The sequence below is a fragment of the Ctenocephalides felis genome, unplaced genomic scaffold (genome assembly GCF_003426905.1).
Source record: "Ctenocephalides felis isolate EL2017-DRISC unplaced genomic scaffold, ASM342690v1 CF-g0.4_SCAFFOLD_01886, whole genome shotgun sequence".
Classification (NCBI taxonomy): domain Eukaryota; kingdom Metazoa; phylum Arthropoda; class Insecta; order Siphonaptera; family Pulicidae; genus Ctenocephalides; species Ctenocephalides felis.
Window position 1 is genome coordinate 63,060,723 of NW_020538040.1, and position 21,786 is coordinate 63,082,508.

The following is a 21,786-nucleotide window of genomic DNA, read 5'->3' on the forward strand; positions in this document are numbered from 1 at the left end:
TGATTTCCAGTTACATTCAGAGGCAAATTCGAGTTGAAATACACCACAGTTCTGAAACTTTAAAAATTAGTAAATTTTTACAATTTAGTTATTTTTATAAAAAAATATTTATATAAAAAGTGGCCTTAATGCAAGCAGAGGCCGAAATAATAATATATAAGTGTTCTCCAATTCAAAGTTAATTAATGAAATTTTTCCTTACAAAAAAATAGTATTGAAAATATTACAAATATAGCTTTAACATCTATAAAAAATAGTATACACCGGTAATGCGCTTTTGTGCTAAGGTAAAAAAGTTGTCACAAAATTGATTCAAAGCTGGTGTATTTTATCAAAAAATGAATGATATCTGAATATGAAGATGATAAGCCTTTTATTGTTTTTGTTTTCAATTTTATATGCAAATTCGACGATTATACTCTAACCGTAAAAATCGTTAAAGGGTTGATTTTAAAATTTAGCAAAATGTGAACACATATAACTATTTTCTAAGGTATATCAAATTAAATATAATATATATATATATATATATATATATACAGTTAAAAAACTGTTAAAATGATTATAGTTAGGTGATCTATACAATTTCATCATATATTTGTAATTATCATATTTCATATCATATTTTTGTTATTTTAAAATATCAAATATTTCAATATATTTTCCATAATAGAAATAATTTGAATATTATTGTAAAAATTTATATTTGAAAAAAGTTAAAATATAAATATTTATTTTTTTATACAAGAACATGTGGCTTAACTGAATATCAAATAACTAATTTTTATTTGCATTTTAACGATAAGAATATTATATCAAAAAAATTAAAGTTATAGCAATAATATCCGAAGGGTTAGTGATGAAAAAATAATAAAAATTTATAATTCATTAACCATTTCTAGAGAGTTTGCGCTCATTGTTGAAGTGTCTACTGAAATAATAACAAACATGTGTTTTTACTTTGTCATAAAGCCGCTATAAAAATGAACAAATTAAAAAGTAGACAGAATTATTCAATGTCGAGTGTAAACCAAATGTCACAGGTCGCACACTTATGTTTCGTTTATTTAAAAAGGTAATGAAATTGCATAAATCATAATCAATTTATTATTTGTTTTGTGACCACATTAATGAATAGTTGTTTATGGAGAATAAAAAAAATATTTGAAAGAGCGTAAGACCTGTACTTGCGTTGAATGATTATGTATGAATGTGGTAATACTTGATCTGCAATATAAAATAAAAAAAATCGAATATTTTATATATTTATTTTTTAAAGCTTAAATTTACATTTTAAGCTATAATAGTTTGATGATCCAATACAGTAAGTACTATCAAAAATAAAAGTACTGTAGATTATTTTTTCATGTGTACTAAACTCAATAATTCTAAATTCTTTACGTCGAGTTAAAAATTAATTTGGGCTTAAAGTGGGGGAAGATGTTTGCCAAAAAATCACAAAATATTACGTGGAGAGGGGAGGTTTAAAAAATATCAAGAGAATTTATTTGTTATCTAATTTTTAAATAATAAATGTAAAATAAAAAAATTGTACTGCTTGGTGGAGGAGGCCGGGGTTATTTTTAAATATCACCACATATCACCAACGAGGAGGGAGGAAGAGAGGGAAACCGAAATTTTAAAGTTTTTTTTCATATAGTTTTTTTAACACTCTGTAATAGTCAAATTATACCACAATTTTGTCTATTTTTTCTCTGTTTTTGAGAGAAAACCTGTTTTGCTGCGAAAAAAGTCCCAAAGGCACCTAACCACATTATTTTTAACATAATGACAATATTATATAATATATAATAGCATGCAAAATTCAGAGAGTTCCCTTTCAATGATAAAAAATTATCGCACTGAACAATAATATATTAGTTTTTATACCACCCATATATTTACTTAATTGGTGTAATTGTAGAAGATCTATGAGGCTGCCATTCCAGTTCTGTTCTTTCTCTATTATTGTCAAACCCATATTTTATCTTTTTATTAGCAATCGTTTCTTTTCTGAAAAAGCAAAAATATATCACGGAATTAGTTACTTGCTCTCCAATTATTAAATAAAATAATATTATTGTATAAAAAAGTCAAGAGCATCGGCAGAGGCCTTTCCATATGCCTCCATTACTAACAATACTTTATTGTTTTAAAATATTATAATAATTATTTATAAAAAGAGATGTTTAATATTGTTTATTAAATTATTATATTTAATATAGTTTAATTTAAAATTTTAAGAATGACGATGAAACAAAGACTACTTTGAAATCAAAATATGCAAAAACAAAAAAAGATGAAGAAAATTTTACCCATTAGCGCGAATGTTACTGGTGAACTTATGTTGAATCTTTCATGAAAATGCTCACTAGAATAAAAGTTTATTGCGATGGGACTTTGTGAAATTATTCAAGGGTCGTGGGCAAATATATAGTTAATACAATAGTTAAACTAGCCTACGACCCTTGAATAATTTTACGAAATCACAGTTAATTTACTTTTTTATTTGCAATGTTTTATTTTTACTCCTTTGCCAGGGTAAAGATTCACTAAATCTTGTTTACCCCACCCTGGTGTAAGCTTTCATAAAGGTTATAAAAAAACTTGAATGTAACTAAAAATTAATAATTCATCTTATAAAACAATTAAATAAAACATTTAAAAATTTATATTAAGGTCTCGTAAACTAAGCAACAGAGCTCACTAAAATAAGACAAAAAACAACAAATAATAACAAAATACTTTTGTTTTGAATTTTTAATCGTTGTCGTTTTTTCCCCGATTGCAACGTCGTAAGAATTACGGTTACGGCTGGTTACATCTTTTTCCCTCCATTTTCAAATACTGCTGTTAAAAAATTCTCAACTCTACTGGTTTTTTAAATATGGGAGGTGGACCTTTAAGCCCTGCTCTACCGTGTGTAAAAAAATCAGAATATAACCATTTTAATCAATCTTAAGCTATACTTACCATTACTGATATCGTATGCACAAAAAGGGTGTTAATGGAACATATGTCGTTTCAAGTAAAATGGTTTGTTTCGAAATGATTTCTCTGTCTCTCGGGACAAAATAATATTGGTTCTATGCATTTTGTTTTGCCTCGAAATTTTCATATACATTGCTGGTACAGTACGTTTTCTCACAGATCTTTTATTCCTACTTTGTGAAATGTCAGCATTTCTTGATTTATTTGGTATTGATGCCATTGAGAAGTCATCTTGAATATCATACAAGAACGTCGCTTTCGGTTGATCTATATATGCAAAAATAATAAGATATGATTCAAAATATAATATAAATTTGCATATATATATATATATATATATATATATATATATATATATATAAACATTAGTACATAAAGATAATAATTCTGTTATGTTGTAAACGCCAAAGTAGAAGCATCAAAATAAATGATTTGGTTGTAGCTGGTAATTGTTATTGTTATTTTATTACAGTGTTATATTACCGTTGTTGTTATATATATATATATATATATATATATATATATAATTGAAGTATTCATTTCAAAAGTCTACTAATGTCCATTGTTTCCAGGCTATCCCGACGAATTGTTATTGTTTATCTGTGTGTGCGTTAATTAATAATCGAAGTTGAAAGTTTCATCGAAGTTGAAAGATACATCTAACATGTACATATATGTATATAAACACTTGCAGATAATTTTAGATGTATTTTAAGTAAATGTTAAAACTTTTCTCACAGTTGTCTTCATATTATTTTCTTTGACTCTTTTCGGTCGTTTTACCACTCTCAGCCACTAAAGCCTTTTTACCGTCTACTGTATGCATTCATACGGCATACAGTAATAATAAAACATAAATTTTATACAAAAACAACACTAGGTAAGTGTATTGAATAAAAATATATCTGAAGTTGACAAAACAATTATTAAATCTTGTTTAAACGGAAAATAATTCCGAGTACTTTGATACCCATATCTTCAAATTTAATTCGACCGAAAAATGTTAATTTCATGAAGAACAAGTTTGATTTTCGGCAAAAAAAATCGATTTGCTAATTTCATATTTTTTACCGTTTCAAGATTTTCTGAAGCGTGTTTTTTATATAAAGTATTCGCCTGGCTATGCTGAACTTAATAATAACTATTGGTGTATGGCATCGTGCCTTAAGGCAAATTGCTAGAACTTTCCGTAAAACAAAAACATTTTTTCTCCAAAAGCATTTATTTTGTTGAAACAAGCAGAAAGTTCTTTGAATCATTCAAATCTCTAAAACTGCCATTTTTGCACATTTTTGCACATTTCGCTCTGCATCTTTGAAATGGCTAAACCTGCCTTTGCCAAAAACTAATCACCTCTTCTCCCAATCATTACAAATTGAATGTTATTTAGATCATTCAAATCGGATACTCCGTTTTCTCAAAAACTCGATTTCTATTTTCTGCACTCTTTACTCTATATCTCCGTAACGGCTAGGCCTGCCTTTGCGAAACTTCAACTATCAATAGTAATCGAATGTTTTTTGAACCATTCAAATCGGTTGATCCGTGCGCCCGAAAACGTGGCCGAAAAATATATACGTGGGCATACAAAAAACACACACACATCAATTTTTTCTGAAGTATGCTAAAATGTTCAGAAACGTCCAAACGTCGAGAAATGCAAAAATTTTCATTTTCGATTTTCGGCCCACTACTATAACTACCCTACGGGAAGTTAATAATACTGACTAAAACCTCTGCTTTTCTCTTGCCTCTTGTCCTAATGGAAATCGCCGTTAGAATTTAAAAACCATTTGATGAAACTCGATAAGGATTCGCGTTGATTTGTGCGACGATCATACGAGTCGTTACTTTCGAATGAGTAATAAGAACTAAATTTTTTGTCAACGTTTCCGCTAAAAATCAGAACCGATTTTGTAAATTCAAAAGCTGTTTCGAAGATAGTTGGGAATCGTACTAATTAGTTTAGGTAAAGTTTGGGCTGGTCATTTATTTGTTGATGTTTTGTGACAATGTTCATGAAACTTCGCATGATGATGTAGTTTATGGTCTAAACAAACACTAAAATATTATAATGTGATAATAATTACAAATTCATTGAAGTTTAGAGTAATGGACCATGCTCTAATGATATAAGACGTGTCTATTCTGTACTATGTATAATAAAATGTATTATTCCGAATTAGACCAAATGATATAATGTCATTCCGATGAATGTCGAAATTTATCTAGACTAGATATGATCTAATCTGTACAGGAATTTATACCACCCTATTAAGTCAAATAGATACCATCATGAAATTTGAATTATTTCATCATCTTCGTACAAACTAATTATAAAATTTACAACTATAAGAAAATAACAAATTATTCATTTATTACCCATCAATTTAATTAATACATTTGATAATTTTGTACATATACACACTAAGGCATTACTATTAAACGGTTGGCCATCCGTAAAGGTGCAGCTTTTTCTTAGACTCCTGCATTTTATTAGCCAACTCATGCTCCAATTTTATAGGTGAAATTGTGGTACTCGGATGGGCTTTTCGTTTAATATTTGCAGCTCTGTACATTGGTGGAATATGATTAGCTCGTTTTTCCCTTATCGGTGGTAGCATGTAAAGATAAGCAACGTTTAATTCATTTTTCTCTAAGTGGTTATTTTGACCATCTTCAGAGTCAGCTAGCATTATCTCTTCATTTACATCTAATAATTAAATAAAAGCTTCATTATATAAGTAATTAGATAATACTCTAGCTTTTTATAATTTATATAAACTTTCTAACAATAATGAAACATTAATGTTGTTTATACTATTATATTTAAGCAGAAGACGCAGATGTAAGTCATTAAAGCATGGAAGTGTAATGGTAAAGCACACATTCAACACATGGAAGTGTAATGGAGCAAAATTATTAATAGCTATTAGACTATTCGAAATATAATTACCTTTTTTCAATAGACAATTTAATTATATTTTTTACCAAATTTGCATCTTATTCACATAATCGGTATAACTGATTGAGTTTAAGCTCGAAATAATTTAACCGATCTATTTGGGAGTTTGTTCGGCAATTTTGGTGTCAAAGTGCATTCCAAAATATGCAGTTTTCTTTAATATATTTAATTACTATTAAGTTTATATATTTATTCAACATTTGCTTAACACATGACAGAAGATCAAAATAAATCTTTGAAAACATGATTCAACGGTTTTATTTTTGACGATATTTAATTCTTTCAAAATCCATTTGCAATGCATTTTTCATTTCCAAGGAATGTTTATAATTACTAAGAAAAGTTGCAAGAGCTTCCCGATATGAAGTCAATTATTGTCGCATATAGAAAAGTTCTTGCAGCTTACCTTAATAAATTTAAATAGCATTTGAAAATAAAAAATGCATTGCAGATGCATTTTGATAAAATTAAATATCGCAATTTTTAAAACCATAATGATAAAATTTTGAAATGAAGACACGACTCATTATTCTAAACTTTGATAAAACTTTATAATTATACCACTTTCCGTAGGACTATAATAATTCAGGAGGTTCGTTGAGACAATGATGCCTATGCAAAATACATTAAAATTGTGAAAATTTAAAAAAAAACTTTCAGTTAACTACGAAAAAACGGCCCGGCCGGTCTTTACCAAACATTAATCAGCACGATTACCAACTGATCTTTTTAACGATTCTTAAATTTTCAAAATCGTTCAAGGTATTTTTGCAAAAAGGTGGACGAAATATGTTGCGCTTAAATAATAAGAACTAATCAAGTCCTTTTCGAGTTTCATCAAATAGTTTCTTTATAAAATCAATGCAGCTGTTCTTAACAAAACGACGACGAAAGGTCTAATTTAGACTCACAAACTCATACTTATAATTACTTTAAAGAAAACATAAAATTATCAAATCGAATTTTCCTGCGAAAACACTAATCCCTCGAGAAGCTAAGTGACATATTGCACAACCTCGGGAAAATTGCTGAAAGTTCTCGATAACTAACTAAATAATGTTATAAAAAAGCGATAAAATTTTTTATATGTATTCGTAATTAATGATGTAAACATTAACAATATAAAACAGTTGAGACACAGTTTCATAAACTTTATATAAAAATATAAAAAAAAATGTTTCAATTTAAAATGAAGTATTGTATTCGGTATACAAGTTTTGGGTATACAACCGATTAATCATTAGTAATAATTACTGTTAGAAATCATATATTAAATAACATTAATTATCATTGAACGCTATACTCCACGCTACACAAGCAATATACATTTTTGTAAATATTCTTTTTTTTAATTTCGAAAACTGCAATTATACAATTATTATCATTGTTCGAAAAATATTTGGTGTTATTTTTTTATAATTTTATATAAAGAGTTTTATCATTATTTCGAAACTTTTGTATCTTTTTAACATGGCTTTTAAGATCTAAAAATAAAAATCGATTGATATTCTCACGGAAATAATAAATTTGAGAAGCATCTTGGAGTGGCTCGGAAACCCATATTTTATAAAAAGAACAGTTTATAACATTGTAAAAATGAAAAAATCTCTCATTTAGTAAAATAAAAGCTTTATGTAAATAACGTTTTTCTATATCTGTAGGAATGACAAATTATGGAACTAGGCACATCACTTTATTTGTCGACAAATAAAATCAAAATTTCGACCGCACACGTATTATTTGTTCGACACTAATAATATTTAGTTCCGCGAAAACTAAACCTAATTTGCTTCTTCAATATATTTCATACCTCTAAAAATAATAAATAATTTGACAGTCAGGTGACATATGAACAGATTTAATTCGAATAAAAATAATATTTCATAATATAACGATTATATATAAATACATACCCTTAGCATCAAAATTCTGTACAAAATCTTGTCCGCCAATATCTTTTCTAGAACAAATGACCCCTTCGAATAAAATTAGGTTCGCAATTAGAAAATACCAAAAAAAACTCCACATTTTCTGCTAAACTACTTCCTGTTCGCAAAATATGTCGTACGTATAAAAGCTATTATTAAATATTAAATTAAAAATTAAATATTCAGATTAATATTTCATAATACTATTATGCATATTGAAATAAAAATATATGTTCACATAATGAAAGTATTAGTTATTCACTTGTTTACACGCGCAGCTATTTAATAATCAAAGCAATACGACATTTTGTTAGCTAATTGGAATGTTTTGTTTCTCATTGAGAGGCCATAATTGTTCTTATCAATAAATATTTTTATTAAATTGCAATGTTAATCAATAACAGTATTCGACAATGGCTGTAATAAAACATCGCTATTTGAAGGCCAAGTTAATTCTAAGGAAATGCAATTAAAATACAGTGGCTAGGCCGCGCTCATTGCACTACTTCCTAAAACTAGTGGGGTGTATGGCATCGTGCCTTAAGGCAAATTGCTGCAACTTCCCGTACCGTAATTAAAAATCTTGGTACGGAACCCAACAAAATTTACACAAAATATGTACACATTATTAAATCTCTATAAAATATCTGATAATTTGATATACATATGTCCAATAAACAGTTTTAACCGCCAAATGACATTTTTTTTAACTTATTGAGAGTCCATAACCGCTGAACCTGCCTTACCAAACATTTAATCAGTTCTTCATCTTGTCAATACAAGTAAAATGTTTTTTGAATGTTTAAAATCGGACACTCCGTTCTTTTAAAAACTGTGTTACTGTTTTTGGCGCTATTTGTCCCGTATCTTCGGAAGGCTAGACCTGCCTTCGCCAAAAACTAATCAGAACGTTTCCTTGTTAATACAAATCGAATGTTTTTTGAATTATTCAAATCGATTGATCGGTATTCCCGAAATCGTCGACGAAAATTTGAAACGTAAAGATATATAAAAATTTTCATTTTCGATTTTTTTGCGATTACTATAACTTACCCTACGGGAAAGTGATAATAAAAGAAAAAAATATGTGCTGCTTCACAAAAAACGCACAATACAGTATATAAGCCTAAACATAATTCGTATGAATCCGTAAAAAAATGTAAACATTTAGTAAGAAGTAGCATTTGAATTAAATTTGTTTGATATAAAATATATTAGCAAGTATTAGGGGTATACCATAAATATGGTACCAATGCTAAATTAAACTTTTCTAATATTATATAAGGTAATACAAACACGCACGCATTATTCATTATTGTGCCAACTCAAAGCAAGTAATTCGAATAATTCGAATCAAGCCCCTGACGACCTGAATCAAATCAACTGGTATCAAGCCAAGAAATATTTACTATGATACTGTATGTATAATTGTATGTATAAATACAAATTTTAATATAAGAAAACTAATTTTAATAAACATAAAATATAATACTATATAAATAAATTCAATCATGCAAACCACTCGAATTCAATCGACTCGTTGGAGTTACTTGCACGACTCGAATTGAACCGAATCATTAGAGTTACTCGCATAATTCGAATTAAATCGAACCAGATACAAGAACGTCATTGTGTTTCTCACATTTGTTTATTAAACAGAACGCCGAAAGGAAATTCGTGTGTAAAATACTAATCCATACTCCATTTTGATAAATATGTGTTTTAGAAACTATATGTTAATAGTTTGATTTGTCATATCTTCAATATGATAGTTTGATTTGTCATATTAGACCAGTCATTTAAGCTTAAATTAGGTAAAAATCTCGAAATTCGAGATACCCAGCTGTAAGTGTGTAAATACTTGTATTTTGCACCCTAAAAGTTGTCTCAAAACCTACATATGGTAGGGTGTATGCATATGTAGGTTTTGAGACAACTTTTAGGGTGTAAAATACAAATATGTACAGAGTACCCAGTTACAGCTGGGTATCTCGAACTCCGTGGTGAACTTACTATAATAACTGACTATATCTTGATTATGATGATATACAAACAGTTTGTGTCTTTTTATACTTTATTTTAATGTTTTTATTTATATATTTATTTTTATTTTATATTTTATATTATTATATTTTTTTTTCAAATATAGGTCATAAGTATTTTGAATATAAACAATCTGACACCATGCTAAACCGGACTCAATTTGAGCCTCAGAACGCTTCATTAATTAAATTTACCTCTAAATTGATTATGTTTGTCTTTCAAAATAGAAGCTTCAAATTTATTTATCATGTATCTTTCGCCACCCAAAAAACAATATTTATATGTATAACTGAAATAATTCACAGTTGCATAAAGATAATATGGAGGACCCTTAGAACTATTATAACTTTATGTGAACAGAATAGTAGAATCACTTATTGAAGTGATTCTCTAAATATCAATTTAATATTTATCAGATAAATTTATATGTGTGTTTCAAAGTGTGTGTGTGTGTGTATGTGTGCGAGTGAATGACATAAGCCAAATAGCTCATAGGATTGTCAAGTATTCTGATTGCTATTGAAAATAGAATTAAAAAAAAATGTTGCATCAGCAATTCATGATTTTCCATGCTATGTATTGCACAGTGTACGTTAAAAATGGGTTAAAAATGCTGAGCTTGAAATATACATCATATATCTACAAACGTCTCATAAAAATAGTCAAAACCAAATAATTTTTTAAAGCAGTGCCAAATGCTGTCACTTTGTCATTTATATAAGTCAGTATAACATGAAGGTTACGGAATTTAATAAACTTCATCAGCAATGTAAAGTAATATTGCATTAATGGGTAAAGAGTTATAATAATTTTCAATATATTATTACAGAATTGTTCATATTCATAGAAATTTATTTATATAATAATTACAAATACTCAAGTATATCTAATAATTTAATATAAATAACAATTTAAAAGTTTTATCTATAAAATAATTATTGCTGTAATACAGTCATTTGTACTACTTAAAATATAATCTAAAGTCAATTAATGCCAAATTCAACAAAACCTTTTTTAATGTCTAATATAATGGTATGACATAAAATCATCTCACCCATCAGACTTGTTTTAACATATTTCTCTCATACCTTATTTTCTATCATATTTTGGTAACTGTGTTCATTAATAAAACACAATTGTTCACAGGTCCGTTTTCACAAGGGAATGTATAAACATTGCTGCAGTTTAAAAAATCATTGTCGATAATAGGTCAATAAGATTATTGTTCCATTACATAACCTGAGAATATAACAATTATTGATGAACTAAATTTGAGTAAATAAATACAATATTTTCATATGGAATAACAAATTACTGGAATTCTTAAGGAATTTGACAGGATCTAGGACTATGGACGGTGATAATATATTGGATCTATTAGCATTAAATCGTCTTCTTCATCTTCTCTCAATAGCAACTGATAAATAGTAGAAAAATTAATTAAAACATTATATATATATATATATATATATATATATATGCAGATATATTAATAAAAAAAACAATCGCATGAAGCCTTCAACTTTTCAATATTGATCCATGATTCATCCTTAGTATTAATTGAAAAAATGTCACCATATTTGTATTATTATTGCATAAAAACAATAATATAGATCGCTACAGAAGGAAGAAATGCATGTGATTACTAATTAATTTTCTTACTTGTAATATTTGGCTTGCTTCAAATGCTGTTCCAGGAAGTAACAAAACTGGACTGGATACATGACCGGATTCAACACATAGCATGTTAGGGTATTCCTCATCACCAAAATCGGACATTTCCCGTGCTTTCTCTATCCATGGATTCCAAACAACTATACAAATTGTAAAAAAAAAATTAAAACTCACTAAAATTCATACTTAAAATTAAGTATTTAAATATATTTAAATAACTAACTATATATATGTCAATATTCATATTCAAATACACTTCTAAACACTAGCAACAGACGACTAAATTAGACAAATGTAAATGTTGAATATCTTCTTAGTTATGATTTTAAAAAATATTCCAAAAGCTTGAACCAGTTTGGTAAGCTGAATTGTGGAATTAGTCTTGCAATTACAACTTAAAATTGCTTATTTATGTAAAGAAAATGAAATAAGTTTTGTTTAAATAACATTTATATAACCATTACTAATAACATATCATTATATGTTATTATAATAACATATGTTATTATAATAAAATATAACCATTAATAATAACATATTATTTGAGCTAAAACGCGATTTTGTGACAATATTATCGTCGACAGCACTTAATTGCTTCTGAATAGAATTTGTAAATTAAAGACTACATAATATAAATTTTTGTTTCAAACATAATAAATGATAAGTTCTAATAGTTAGTTTTTTTTATCAACATGTATTGCCTACTAACAAGCAAGTCAAAATCAAATAAATAATAATTACATTCAATGCTATAGAATATTATAGACATTTGTCAACTTAATTACAACGCAAATTACAAATTACGTGATATGTACAGTTATCAAATACCATTATAAAAATGAATAGATAAGAATATCGGACAAAATATTGCAGTTTCATTGATTGCATCCTGAATATAAGTAACTGATCATCTGTAATGAAACCTTATCTATAAACTTAATTTTAAGATAAATATGTGCCCATACTGTTAGAAATGAAATAATTCTTGAAATGTATGAAATTTTTCTACGCACCAGTATCAGGCAGGTTATACTTTTGCAATCTCATCTTTCTACCAGAAACTACATTCGTAACAATATGTTCTTGAGGAGTTTGCTGATATACCCTGTCCGTCCATTCCGACACTGTGACCACATCTCTAGTTTCCTGATAAAGCAGTCCATCGCAAGTTTTGTCCAGATATGTGCAGCCACGCAGTCCCGTTATCTGACATCGGCGCACATCAGGAACTTTCAAATATGTGTGCAACAAGAGATTAAAGGAGAATGTCAACTCCTTGGATGGGTTGTAAACGCCTATGTGAAAATGTAATTCTTTTTCACGCAAAATTAAACGATAAGTTAAACGAAATCTGTAACAAAACGTACAATTTAGAGTTAATCATATTATTTTACTAAATTATGAATAATCATATCTATAAAAAATATAATAAACAGAAGCTAAATATATATTCTACCGTACTCATGATAACAATAAATATACTTATATGAGATGTATATAGTGACAAAGTACCAAAATATCTATAATTATGAAATATTTGTAAACTAATGTGATGTTTAGTTGTTAACCTAACAAACTACGAAAGCAACCCAAACAGTCATATCTCTATGTGATGAATCTTATCATAACAATTTATGCAATAGAGATGATTTTTTATTATTGGGCAAAGGCTGTTTTCACTTGGTAATATAATGCTATCTATGTTTCCAAGTAAAAACCGATATCACTACTACTTGACATCAAGCTGCCCGAGACGAGCATCGAACCTGAGACCCCTGAAATCTCATATCTCTCAGCACTAATCGCAATTTCATGGTTCAAAGGATTTTGTCACATAATTGATAATGTTTTAACCCTAATATAAGATGGATAATTTTTAACCCTAATATAAGACTATGTTTTCATAGCGAAAGCACTAGTACAACACAAATCACAAATAACAATTTGGTAATTTTATTGCTACGCAATCCTTATTATGTCCATTTACATTTACATTTACAAATGTATCATTTTTTAATAGTATGCTTTAGTGGACGTCATGATACCTATGATTTAATTAGAAAATAATAGAGGCAACCCACGGGTAGTTCCACATAGATCGTGTGAAATCATCGTCCATTATAGAGAAGACTGCCTCTACATCGCCACTGGGCAGTCGCTCGGGTGCCCTTTCCAAACACCAGCGCATAATTCGGGCAAATCCATGATGAGGGCCAAATGTCCAAGGACCAAACTGTGCTGCAAAAATGTGAGAGGGGTACATGAGTTAACTTTCAATTAGAAATTCGCGTTAGTTCTGTTCGAAATAAAGTTTGTACTTTATGATTATATAAAGAAAATGTTAAGATCGGCTGCATAACGCACATAAAGTCTGCTAAAAATATTAATAAAAATTATATTTTTCATAATTGTGATATCAAAAAGGAGACTCTTTTTTATTCAAATCATCCAGGAAAGCGCGTGGTAATAGAAATTAAGTTAATTTTTCTGAATTATGGATCCTTTTCTTTTTTTTTAAAGTTATATAAAATATTGCATAATTTTCTTCAAAATTAAATTTAGTTAGTGATAAAAGGGTAATGACGTTTTTAGTATGTTATTTCGTTGTAAAGTTTATAATATAATTTTAGTTTTTAGTATATAGTTTTTGCAAATAAGAATCTTTGCAAAAATACGAAATAATATTTAATTTAAATTCTTCATAGTACAATACTACTAAAAAAAAAACGGGACACAAGTTGGAAATCCAATGCCAATAGTTAAACGTGTATTGATGAGTAAGCTTTGGCGCCAAATAGTAGATTATTGAAACGTTTCATACAGTTTCATACAAGCGGTTATAATTTTGCGAATTTTCCATTAATGCTGGTTTTGTGCCAATATCGAGTTAATATTAAATTTTAATTTCTTCCATTTCAAATATAGTTATCTCAGTTTAAATAATCAACAAACAAAGTATCGTTTTTAATGACATAACACATCGCATGTTTGATAGATGCTGATAATATGTAGTCATTGCTGATAACATATGTGGTGCTCAGATAAAATAATAGTCACGTATGTTAAAGTGCACAATGATAGCTTGAATTAATTGATAAATAGTCCAAATATAAAGATAAAAATATAAATTCGCCAAAACATCAAAACAAGTTATGTATTAAGTTAAAAAATAAAGATATACATACGGAAAACGAATGGTATTCCTCCACGAATAGCTTTCTTTCCATCGAAGACTGCCTGTTTGCTGTAACAAATATTCGTACAGGTTATAAATTAGACAAATAATTAAAAAACCAAGTTTTACATGTTTATAACAAACAATAATGCAGTTAATATTCAAATAAAAAATACTTTTACCATCACATTGCGTTATATAAATAAATACCATATTATTCGAGAAAAGATGTTATTTTATAGCCTTTTATGATTCCAAATTTAGTAGGCAGAACGAGATTTATTTTAAATAAGTTAATTTAAGAGCTAGAGATTTAAAATAAATAAATACAATTTTATATTCAGGGTTTTTCAATTCAATTGCCAATTTTAAGAAAGTTTTACTGCTTTGCAATCATACTTTTGGCAAAAAGTAAAATACTACATATAGATTGGTCCCGTTGAAAGACATGAATTGAGACCCGTTGAAAGACATGAATACATACATTAAAATAATAAATAACTTAGAAAAGCATCATATATGAATTGAATTCATAAAATTCAGAATTAAAAACAATTAAAGCTGATATATTTTATTTTTAAATTTATGTTTAAATTACGGACCAGCAATGCCGTAATCAGTTCGCGCAGGTTACCACTACCAGATTTGATGTCAAATTTCCATTTGAAGTTATAGATCTCAAATATAGCTTCAAGTGAAAATCGCCTCTCGTGAAAACAGTTACTTACTGAATGTCCTAGTATGACGAATTGTAATTTTTATTTATTAACTTCCCGAAGGAGGTGTTTATGGTTTTATCAAAAAATCCTATTCGTTAATTTTATGTTTTCTCGACGTTTCAAGCCATTCTGAATTGAATGAGACCAAATTTGGAAAAAGCATGTGTGTGTATGTGAACAGATTTTTTGCCGTAAATCGACGTTTTCTCAAAAACGGCTGGGTCGATTTCAAAAGTCTAAAAGCCATTCGATGTGTCTCGATGAGGACTACCGTTTATCAAATTTGCGGGACGATCAGCCAAACCGTTTCTTTGTGATTTGAAAAAAAGTGCTTAACTTTTCGTCCACATTTAAGCTCATACTACCGAATCGATTTAAAAAAATCAAAAACTGTTCGAAAGATATTAGTTGAGAATGATACTGATTAGTTTTAGATAAAAATCTACCGAGCCGTTTTCTTGTAATTAACTGTTGAAAAAAAAAATCAAGCCGATTTTTATGAAACCTTTTTTGGCGATATATATCATGGTCTTATAGAACTTACTGAAATATTACGGCCTTACGACAGGTAGTTTAATTTTAAAGATTCATCAAAGTTTGATAAAATGAGTAGTATTTTGACGTTTGTTAGAATTATAATTAGACGATTTACTTGGTATAACGATAGAGTACTTGGTCTTAGTGAACATACTAAACCATTGAAGCCCTATGGAAACTGGTTCAATTATAAAAATGGTTGATTTTTGAAAATTTGCTTTTAGAAAATACTCCGAATTAACGTGGTCGTTCGTTTTGAATTATGTGTAATAAATCGACTCGGAATACTTTTAATCACTCATAAATTAATTTATTTTTTTATTGATTAAGTCGATTATTTACACATATCGGGAAGTTCATGTAACTTGCCTCAAGACAAAATACCAAAACCAACTAGTTTATTTTTTTATTTATTTTGCAAGCCGTCAGTATAATGATATTATAATAAAGCTCATGTCAAATTGTTCAATGTTTAAATTGTTCAAAAGCTATTCGTAGTTATGCATAAAATTTGGGATAAAGGTTGGCCATATAGTTTTCTGTAATTATTAAATTTGTAAGGTATATATATAATAGAACTATTATATTGTGACGAGAAAGGGTTAAAACCTTTTTCTTGGGGTTGCAATGACTGCTACTTCGTATATTTTAGCATTGCGTTCCCCAATATGAAAGGGTTACCATGAAAGTCTATTGTTGTTACAATATAGCAAATTTCGCGCGATTTTAAAAATCAGCAAAATTGTAAACAAAATACTTTTCAACACACTTGGACAAATTTATGAACATGTTTAATTATATAAAAAGAAATCAATGTATTTAATATAAAAAGTACAAAAATTGATAAATCGTTTTAACGAAATGCTTAATCATTAAATCTTAATAAAAGTTGACATAAAATCACCGATTCAGTCGTGAGCAAATGAAAACAATGTGAACAAATAGAATATTGACTCGTACAAGAGTTAACGAAATTCACGTTGCCGATAGTATTGCCGAACCGGCAAGCAGCGTTGGAGCAAATCAAGAGGCCGTTTTTTGCGAAAACCTTGGTGCGGTATTACACGGTTTCATTCCCGCAGCTCGCTCGCTATTTGAACACTGTTTGATCGTATTTCGTATCATTTGCTATAGTTTTTCATTAATTGTCTGAGAAGCAACACAGAATTCGAGAAACCCACGAGCGAGAGAGATGAAGTCTAAAGCAGTCGCGGCCAACTAACTCATTTCACGAAACCAGACGATTTACAAAGGAAATCCTTAAAATTACATAAATTTGCCTATTCGATAAAATTCAGAAATGATAAAGGTCATATAAGTTTTTGCAAATTGATACACGTTTTTCTTAAGAAGATATTGTTTTTAGTTATTTTTTTTATTATATTAGCTCTAGTTGATACGCCACTGGGGGGTTAATGTAATTATATATACAGATTCCAGAATATATATTATAAAAATAGATATTGTTTTATACTTTTTCTAAAGGATGTCAGTAGCATTCATTTATCATTTTCTTAAATTCAATATTCCAAATTATCTCTTATATGTGAAGATATTGTGATTACACATTTAGAACTTTTTTCACAACTTTCCCCCCAATACCGTGAATAAAACTTTAACATATTTTCAAATTACTGGCATTGTTTTATAACCATCGAAATTTCGGCAGAATGGTCACACACGTAATTTATTAACCCTCTATGGGCCGAATTCTAAACAATACTAGAATATGATATATTCATATCATATGGGCCAAATATTAGTTTTACATCCAAAAAATTACGGGAATAAATAATCAGTAATTATAAGCCTATATATGCAAATAAAAAACGAAAAATTCTGCTTAAATACATTTTTTTGGTATTAATAAATTATGTGACTTTGAAGTCACAGCGGCCTATAATGTTCTGTGTATGAAAATGTTATTTCAGGTTGAAAAGCCCAAAAAAGGTCATAAATATTGATAATGGTTATAGTTTAATTGTGAATAATAGTTGTAGATTTTTTTTGCGCATCATTTCACGAAAAAAGCCACATTTACTTGATAAAATATCGAAAAATTTGAAATGTGACCTGAAAGTTACGCGGGCCCATGAAGTGTTAAAACACACACATCGTCATTAAGGGGCACAACTAGTGTAACCGCCTAAAAAAAAGTGATTTTTGGGAATTTATATTAAAAAAAGTACTTTATCAATCATTTCAAAATTTATACATGTTTTAAGAATACATAGTAAAATTTTTGAAGAAGCAAATTAAATATTTTTTAAGTTATCTCCAACGGCGCGACAAAAAAAGGCCCTTAACTGCTGCAGTGATTCCGGTCTTCTGCGTGGATGAAATCAAAAACAAAATAATTCTCGTTAAACTAGATAATATTGTCTGTAAAATGAACTACGATAAAAAAAATAAATCAAAAATTGACAAAATGGCGGCGTTTTAAAAAAAAGGCGAATTTTACCCAAAATTTTGGTCGTTTTTCGACTAATTTCGAATTCGATAGTTCTTTTTATGGAGAACTGTATAAAGAACATGTAGAATGAATGAATTTGATGGTGATCGGATCATTCGTTTTTGAGTAATCACTGCAGCAAATTCGGAAAATGTTTCGAGAAAAACGCGTTTAAAGATTAAATGATCGTTCTACCATATACTATATATATATACTTTTTCAATGGCTGTAACTCAAAGACTAATTGAGATATCGATTTGAAATTTTTAAATATTATTTTTAAAAGTGTAATCTACCGAAATATGTAAAAAAAACAAAAATCGATTTTTTCGAAATTTCACACTAGCTGTGCCCCTTGAATTAAAATTATGTAATAAAATAAAAAAAACTTTAAAAAATGTTTTACTGACAAAAATACATTTTTGAAATAATTAGTTTTATTGTAACGGAAGTCTCTATGACTTTATGATTTTACAATAATGTATTAAATTTGCACAGATCAAAATAACCTGCCTAAGTTCTTTAATTATGGTATATCAGCAAAAGTAGCATTGATAGTATTTAACAAAGATTTCATATAAAAATTTAAAATCTACTAAAACAGTATCGATTTTCCTATTTCGAAATAAATGTTATGCACACCTGGCAGGAGCAAAAAACTGAACAGGCGAGCGAGAGGGACGGCCGTAGAACGAACCCGGGGCGAACTTATGTAAAACGCATATGTAAGAACTGCGAAACGCAGGGGACCATCCATCGTTCGTGATAAAAACATGTCTGATGGAAGGCTACTGCTGATGATGGGATATACACAATCACAGGGCTGTAAGCCCCAACAAATATTACTGAAATTGCACACTTGTAGTAATTGAATGAAACGAATATGATATGTTATATTGGAAATTAAGATATGTATTCTAGATGATATATAATAATCTAGTGGTGCATGGCATCGTGCTTTAAGGCCAATTGCTGAAGCTTCCCGTAACATAATTTAAAATTTTTAAAGCTTCACACATTTTTAAAAACTTAGATTTTTTTATATTTTGAAATTTAAAATTGACTAGTTTGAATTTTTTTTTTCAAAGCAATGAAGCTGCATAGCCGTTTCAGAGATGAAATTTCGAAGCGCGTAAGCGCTGCTTTGCTCTCTAACGGTCAAACATTATAAGTATTGGTATGGAACCCATAAAAATGTGAACAAAATTTGTGTTCATTATTAAAATCTCTATAAAATATCTGATAATTTAATATGCATATGTCTAATAATCATTGAAATTCCAAAACCCCTAGACCTGCATACCCAAAAATTTTACCAGTTGTTCATTTCATCAATGCAAGTAAAATAGTTTTTCAAAAATTAAAATCAGATGCTAAGTTCTCTCAAAAACTGAATTATCGTTGTTGGCACTTTTTGCCCCGTATCTTCGAAACGGCTTATAATTATAGTTGATGGCTCTTGTTGCCCCGTATCTTCAAAACCCCTTATAATAAGAGAAATTCAGTGTAGATATTAAAAATATATTTAACAAAATTGATTAATAATATATTAGATAAATAAATATATTTCGACAATAAATTATATTATGAAGCTTATACAATGACTCAATATTAACGAATTAACCCTTTCGACTCGGATGCCAATTCGGCGGCAAATTTCATATGAATCTCGGAATTCGCGAGTTGAAAGGTTTAATAAATGAATTTATAAATATTTATTTGCATATCAAGTAATTTTCGAATGAAAACTTTTGGCAATGTTAGAAACAATTTATTAATAAATATAAATGTTAAAAAAATGTATAAAAAATATTCGATCATATTATGAACAAATGATACACTTTAAAATTCAAATAATACACTTTTTTTTTATTTATGATTTACATTATATATCATTTACATTTATATCAAATAATACACTTACTTTGTTTGCTAAGTTACTGAATAAAAATATATATAAAATAAAGTTTTTCGAACAAAATAAGCGTATTATTTAAATTTTTGATTATATCATTTTTTTATAATATGATCGAATATTTTGTATGAAGTAATAATAAATAAAAGCAACAATAGATTATCTTAAGTTTTGAATAAAATATTAATTCAAAACAAAACCACAATACATCCCTGGTTTCGCAAAATGGCCTAACAGTTTGTTTTTATACAGCATTATAGTGTGTTTGAATCATTATTATACACAATATATATAAAAATTAAGAAAGAAACTGTTCAAGCGACTTTAACATAAGTATGTCTTCAAAATGAATTATGGAAATAATTGTTTTTCGCCAGGCAGACGTTTTAACCTAAAAAAAACATACCTTACAAAAAGTTGTTCTTGGTTATTGACTCTCCATGATACAACAGTGGCACCTGAGAAATAATAAAAGCGCTTAAATAAAACAGATTAATAATTTTTCACTCATAGAATTAATGTAAAATTATCGCTTCGTACCGTGTAAATTAATAGTACAGGTTGTATTATTTCCTCTATCTAAAACAACTACACTTGATCCTGCCATTTTCTATAATTATATTAATAATTGTTAGTTTTATTTATTTTAGCCAAAATTGAACATTTATTCATTAAGATTTATAATTTAGTCATAATAATGAAGGAAAAGCTGTTCACCTCAACAACACAACACACTGCACAAAACTTTCGTTGATACAAATCGCAGAGCCATGAACTGAGAAATTGCGGTTGTATTGTTCAAGCTGTCATTTCTCGGTAACACGACTTCCCTCTGGCCGAACGCAGCCGAAGCAAACGGTGCAGATCTTCGGCAAAGCGCTGCGCTGATTTCGCGGGATGCCGATAGGTGCTAATAGTAATTTCTATTCTTTACTATCTTGACATTTTTTGGCCGATTCGAAAATCCTGTTCCGTTTTACAACGGAAATTATTTGACCGATTTTGCCGTAAGAATTAAATTTTTAAAAGCGATTCAAAATTGTACGTTAAAACGTGGACGACAAATTTTCTGCTAATTACAAAGAAACGGCTTGAACTATCGTCGCGCAAAACTGACAAACGATAGTCCTTAGGGGGCGTCCATTAATCACGTTATATTGAACGGTTTCTTAATTTTTTAAATGGCACAACCACTGTGAAATTTCGAAAAAATCATATTTCGGTAAATTACAGCTTTAAAAATAACATATTAAACTTTCAAATCGATATCTCAAATAGTTTTTAAGTTACAGCCATTTAAAAAGTATATATATATATATATATATATATATATATAGTATATAGTACAACGATCATTTTATCTTTAAACGCGTTTTTCTCGAAACAG

At 28.5% G+C, this 21,786-nt stretch overlaps 1 protein-coding gene across 3 annotated transcripts; it reads right to left on the reverse strand.

Moving 5' to 3' along the window:
• Positions 1 to 1,905: 1,905 nt before the first annotated feature.
• Positions 1,906 to 21,195, reverse strand: LOC113376612 (glucose-6-phosphate 1-epimerase). 3 transcript variants are annotated; one of them, XR_003367047.1, is made up of 9 exons: positions 21,117 to 21,195; positions 20,940 to 21,009; positions 20,806 to 20,857; positions 14,787 to 14,845; positions 13,683 to 13,839; positions 12,615 to 12,952; positions 11,590 to 11,741; positions 2,974 to 3,258; positions 1,910 to 2,013 (listed from the first exon to the last, which is right to left on the reverse strand). XR_003367047.1 is itself a non-coding variant. In XM_026616599.1 (8 exons), exons 2-8 carry the CDS (start codon positions 21,004 to 21,006, stop codon positions 11,158 to 11,160), a joined length of 834 nt encoding a protein of 277 aa, XP_026472384.1. In that variant the 5' UTR covers positions 21,007 to 21,009; positions 21,117 to 21,195; the 3' UTR covers positions 10,988 to 11,157. The 3 variants fall into 3 exon arrangements, 1 of the variants encoding a protein (XP_026472384.1); XR_003367048.1 differs by lacking the exon at positions 21,117 to 21,195 and having other exon boundaries at positions 1,906 to 2,013; positions 13,683 to 13,834; positions 20,940 to 20,998; XM_026616599.1 differs by lacking the exons at positions 1,910 to 2,013; positions 2,974 to 3,258 and adding an exon at positions 10,988 to 11,166.
• Between the last annotated feature and the right edge of the window lie 591 nt (positions 21,196 to 21,786).